We start from the raw sequence: 5,669 nt of genomic DNA, 5'->3' as shown, positions 1-5,669 counted from the left end.
GAATTAATGATTCTTTAATATGTATGTCGTACTAAAAGGTAATTTTCCAATTTCATCAACAACGCTTCCACAGCAAGATGGAAATTCGAAGAAGTCGTGTCGTTGACGGACTTTTATCGCTAAAAAATGCTACTGTTCTTGAGTTACTGCGACAAGACAGTTTCAACCAAAAACGGCGGCCATCTTAAAGCGTAAATATATCACGTCCTACTTATGGCAGAAGCAGGCAGTCTAAGAGATCAAGTTGGAAGGAAGTTAATTTGATGCTTAGTGGATTGTCCGCATTACTTAGGTTTATGATAAACAATATAGATGGATTTAATAAATTACTTCTCTAAAAAAAGTATTTGTTTCTAAAGTTATTCTTGTCGTGCTTTTTACATCTGAGGCGTTGCAGTTGTTTTTATTCCTCGTGAAATGCAGTAACATGCTGTTCACATCACAGCTACTTGGGCGTCAAAGAACAGTCTTCAATTCGACGATAGTTTACTGAGAGTTTTTCTGGTCTCCACTTACAAGAACAGAGTCGCACCTGTCACTAGACCCCGCCTTTCAGTCTGATTATTGGTTGGAGCCCGCGCGTCGCCGGTCTCCTTGGAAACGCGAACCGGGGGCTTCTCTGAGTCTGGCTGAGGGATAGCAGAAAGCAGAGCAGAGAGCGACCCGGAGCTGGGACAGCAACTCCTTGCCATTCGAGTGTGGCGGTGTAAGAACTCTCCAGCCAATAAGCAACATGGAATGCGGCGCGAGGACTTCGGCCAATAAAGAAAAAGAATGAGCCTTGGACTGCCGGGGGAGGATGCTGCGATCTGGACCTCTTGGTTCGAGTTCAAACACCAGCTGCTGCTTTTGATGGGCATAGAACGCCGAGGCTGGTCCCTAACGACAGAAGGAAGATACCTTCCGGTTTCTGTGAAATGTAGCATCTAAGGAGCAAAAATCCGCAACGGCTGATGTATCAACCCCTGGCGAAACCTTACCCAGTGGGAGTTTTCTGTAGAGGGTACGTTTTAGTTCTTGTTGTGGGTGATCTCATTGGTTAGATGGTGGGTTCTGTGCCATTGGGCCAGGCGCGGCTGGCCCCGGTAGGTAGATGTTATCTTCAGAAGTTAGTAAATGTATATGCAAATGCTACCTCTTAGTGTGAAAGACATAATCAGGTAGATGGTACTTCCTGGCATGGATGACCTTAATGGGTGAATGGTAGCACCTTGGTTAGCGGTGGTTGTGTTGGTATTTAATTAGATAGTGTTAATATTCTCCATGGTCAGATGCTTTGTTAATCTTCTTAGATGGATGTTGGCTCTTAAACAATCTTTTTTGGTAGATGTCAGCTTTTATTGCGGTTGAATTTCTTTGGTAAATATTAGTTTTTTGGTGTTGGTGTTCTCTATAGGAATATTTTAGCTATTGGTTTTGGTGGACTTCTTTAGTAAATGTTGAACCACTGGTATGGGTAATCTCCTTTAGTAGATGTTATTTTCTAGCTTTGGGTGATAACCCTGGGTTGATATTATCTCTTGGAATGGCTGATCCTATTTGGACACTATTAAGCCATAATATGGCTGATTGGCAGGGGATAGCTTCTGGAGTGTGTGATCTCATGTTGTGCATGTTAGATCGTGGTGTGGATGAACTTACTGGTAGATGGTAGCTTCTGCTGTGGTATACCTCATTGGTAGACGTCAACATCTCATGGGGATCTAATTGGGTAAACAGGAACTCTTGGTGTTAGTAATCCCCTTGTTTAGAATTTAGTCCTTGGAGTATTGGTCTCCTTCACTGGCCGTTAGCTCTTTTTTGTGGACAATCTCTCTCGATTGATGTTATTTGTTATTTATTGTGGTTGATCTCCTAGGTGGATATTAGTTCCTTTATGTTGGTGTTCTCTTTAGCTATATGTTAGCTCCTGGTGTGGGTAATCTTCTTGAGTAGATGTCAAATTATTGGTGTGGTTGATCTCCTCAGTAGATTTTAGATCTTTGTTATTAGTGATAACCCTGGTAGATGTTCAGTTTGGTTAGTCAGTGCACTGGTAGATGTTAGTTACTTGCTGTGGGTGGTCAGTCTCTGTAAATATTAGTTCCACAGTGTCCATGAGCTCACAAAACAGCCCTCTTCCTGTGATGCAGCAAGTGAGAACATCTGGGGTCCTCCCCACTGCCCAGCTTTGGCCAGGGCCGGCCCCCTGAGCATGGGTGGTGTGTGCAGTGCGATGCCAGTGCCCCTTGGGGAAGAGCAGTTGCCTGAGGGTGCAGAAGAACAGCTGAGTAGTGGGGATCAGACACTGGAGTTGAGTGGGCGCGGACTGAAGACTTTGCCAGTATCTGTGTGTGCCCTGGCTGAGCGCCTCCACAAACTCTACATCAGCAGCAACGGACTGCGAGAACTGCCGGATGAGCTCAATCTGCTGGAGAACTTGCGTATTCTGGCCTTAGACTTCAACAAGTTGGAAGAGGTCCCTGAGGCCCTCTGCCACTTGCCTCGGCTCTCTCGTCTCTACCTGGGGGGCAACCGTCTCCAAGACCTACCCCCGTACTTTGAACAACTGCAGAGCCTGCGCTGCTTGTGGATTGAGAAAAATTACCTGCAGCATTTTCCTCGGGTACTTCTACGTCTTCGGGGCCTCAAGTCCTTGCAGATGGGGGATAACCGTCTCCAGGGGCTTCCCCAGGACTTGCCCACTGCTATGACTGGACTGCGGGGCCTCTGGCTCTATGGCAACCGCTTTGAAGAGTTTCCACTGGTCCTGCTTCGGATGTCTTTTCTGGAAATCCTGGACTTAGATCGCAACAAGATTGTCAACTTTCCGAGTCTTTGCCACCTGACGAACCTCCGCCTTTTCTCCTTTGACCACAATCCAGTCAAGGCACCACCAGCAGTCTCTGACAAAGTCACCTTGGTGGGGGAAGGCGCACAGGAAGTGATGCAGGAGAGAGCCGAAAAGGAACAGCAGCTGAAGGAGGAAGAGGAGCAACAGGCCCAGGAGCCACTGCATGGTATACTGAAGAACAGCTCTACTTTGAGTGCCGGGGAGAGCTTCTCTGCCCTGGATGAACCTGACCAGGACCAGGAAGACTTCGAGGAGGATCCAGAGGAGTTTGAGGAGGAGCTGTTCTTTGAGGACGATGAAGAGACGTGACAAAGAGATGGATTTGCTGCTGCTAGATCATCACTTGCTCTTGGCTTTCAGGGCACCTGACATCACCAGCTACCTGGCTCGACTGATTCTGACAAGTGTCTTGAGCATGAAATGTGGCCATATGGGCAGGTTGTCAACATGAAGAGTGTTCTGTTTGTTCCACAGTTGGAAAAACCGCAGGGCTGCTGCCAGTGACCACTGGGCTCTTCATGCAGATGAGTGGCACTGGAATGGTTTTTCTGGAAAATAACCTTACTAGAAGTATGGATGGACCTTAGGCCTTTTCGTACTGGGACCCAGCTGCAATTTCAAGTGACAGCAAAGCACCAAACTGCCCTCAAAAGTGCCTTGGGTATCTGTGACACATGCCTGAACAGTGCTATTCTGATCTACCACGTGGTGCATGCAATCTCTGGTGCGACTTCAGAGGTGAACTCCGGAGACAGCTTTAATGAGAGTCGCACCAAGTAAAGCGCTCTAGCGCCCTGATTATGGCAGTCTGTATCGTATATTCCTTCCTTTACTGGGGACCTTCATCCTGAACAGTCTATGGTCCTGGAGACCTCAACTCGCTGGAACGGAGCACACTTGTCCTTATGCGCTCTTACTTGAGACCACCTTCACCCTCAAACCTCTGAAGAGAGCACCTTGACCCTTCCATAATGCACTTTTGTGTCTCCCAGAAGGGGACACTTGTTTTTTTTCCCCCCTTTTTCCACCAAGAATGTAATTTCGTGGCCGTTTTGCACTGTCTCTGAAGTGAGCCCCTAACTCTTATGCACCACTGACTAAAGAATACCTTGGCTCTAGGCATGCCCTCAGAAGTGGAAACAGTGCGCACTCAGTCGAGAGCATGCAGGCCCTCATATCTACTTCAAAGAGATCCCCTGATGCTTATAACTCCCACCCCCCAGCAGAAAGCCCTCTTCACCTTTAGCGCTCGCTTAAAAAGACCATATGACCCATACACCTCCAGAGTACCCTGACCCTCATGCGCCCTAATCCTTGCACAGTGGCACACCACGAACACCTCTGTAATCAGCAGTGTTTCTTTGCATCACCAGAAGGGAGAACCCTAGCCGATATGTGTATCTTAAAAAAATTACAGTTGCCCCTCTGCATACCAAGACAGAAAACAACCTGGCCGCTGTGCACCCCCACGAAAGAGCGTGTATCTCATATGCTTTTTCCACCAAGAGGAGAGTGCAGTGGCCCTTGTGTGGCCATCACATTCTCAAGAGAGCATCCTGGCCCTGGTGCGCCCCCAACAGAGAGTACATAACAGCATATGACCCTTCGAAAGAGAACTCCTTGGCACTCATCCACTCCCACAAGGGAGCATCATTTCCCTTTTCCCTCCCCAGAATATTCGAGAGGAGTTCTTGTGCATGCACCACAAAACAAGCTCCTGTGCATTATGCATCCACTTACGAGTGGACTGTCTGCCCTTCGCACTACCTAGAAGCGAGTACACACGACCCGTGTTTCACCCCTTGGAGTACACGGATGACTGCGCTCCCTCCCACCGACCTCCGCAGCTGTCTGCTGTGAGAAGAAGCGGCCCAGAGCCCGGGCCTGCTGAGCTCTGGCAGCCTTTGTATGGCGAGGAAGACGCAGAGACACTTCTCTGCCAGTCGGGACACAAGTTTCCATTCCCATAAATGGGCCTAGAGGCTTGTGAGCAGGGCCCGTACCGGTCCTGCCTGCGACAATCATGAAAGACTACGTGGATGGGGTGTGGGGGTTCAGTGAGGAACTGTGGCCCAGCCCCAAAATGTACTACTCTACTGCACAGTGAGGGTTTAGGATTACACCTCAGGGACTCACCCTCCTCCGTTTACCCTCAATAATCACCCTAGGGGCACCAGCACAGCATTTTACCCCCAAATCTCACCTCAGGGCCTTACTTCGTAAATCTGCCCCGGCCCCCGGTACCTCAGTCCGAGGGCCCCTCCCCCCTCAGGAGCGAGACCTCCATTCTCAGGGACATCGGGGAGTGGAGTGGGAACAGAGAGTACTCATTAAAAAGACAGCTCCCTCTCAGTGACAGTCTGGCTGTCTTCCTTCCAAACGGATATTGTTCCCGGCTTGCCTTGAAGAGTGTGCAGGTAAAATCCGCTGAGAGGAGGCGTGTGGCCATGGGGATGAGCGGGGGAGGAAGGCAAGTTTGGATTGATGCGTGGCGCGCGCTTGTGCCCTCCTTGAGAAGCGTGGGCTCCTCGGGACGGAAGCAGTGTACCGAGCGAGGCGAGAGAAGCCTGCTTGCGTTGCGTCCCTCTAGTAGGCAATATTGTAGCGCGCCCCCTGTCGGAAACGGAGTGTATGCCTTGCATTGTGATGTATATTCGAGTGAACTTTGAGTTCGGTGAAGCAATGCGTATCAGCAGGATACGAAGCTGTGCGCCTGTCCCCGAAGAGGAGCGTGTGTGTGAGTGTTGTTATAACCCCCAGTTTAGGGAGCAGTGTGTGTACCCCGTCGGATATTTTGAGTGTCCATCACTGGAAAAAAAAGGTTGGTGTGGAGAGG

The 5,669-nt window shown here is 49.4% G+C and overlaps 1 protein-coding gene across 1 annotated transcript; it reads left to right on the top strand.

Annotated features, from left to right (window-relative positions):
- Positions 1–664: 664 nt before the first annotated feature.
- LRRC10B (leucine rich repeat containing 10B) lies at positions 665–5,185 on the top strand. Its single transcript, XM_086955598.1, has one exon. It carries the CDS (start codon positions 2,195–2,197, stop codon positions 3,140–3,142), a length of 948 nt encoding a protein of 315 aa, XP_086811724.1. The 5' UTR covers positions 665–2,194; the 3' UTR covers positions 3,143–5,185.
- The last annotated feature ends 484 nt before the right edge of the window (positions 5,186–5,669 follow it).

The sequence above is a fragment of the Lissotriton vulgaris genome, chromosome 2_1, assembly GCF_964263255.1.
Source record: "Lissotriton vulgaris chromosome 2_1, aLisVul1.2, whole genome shotgun sequence".
In the NCBI taxonomy this organism is placed as follows: Eukaryota; Metazoa; Chordata; class Amphibia; order Caudata; family Salamandridae; genus Lissotriton; species Lissotriton vulgaris.
Note: the sequence above shows the minus strand (reverse complement) of the source record. Positions and strands in the feature narration are given on the sequence as shown.

Excerpts from the sequence above, each read along its gene's own strand:
- LRRC10B (XM_086955598.1), top strand. The coding sequence starts at position 2,195 with ATGGGTGGTGTGTGCAGTGCGATGCCAGTGCCCCTTGGGGAAGAGCAG.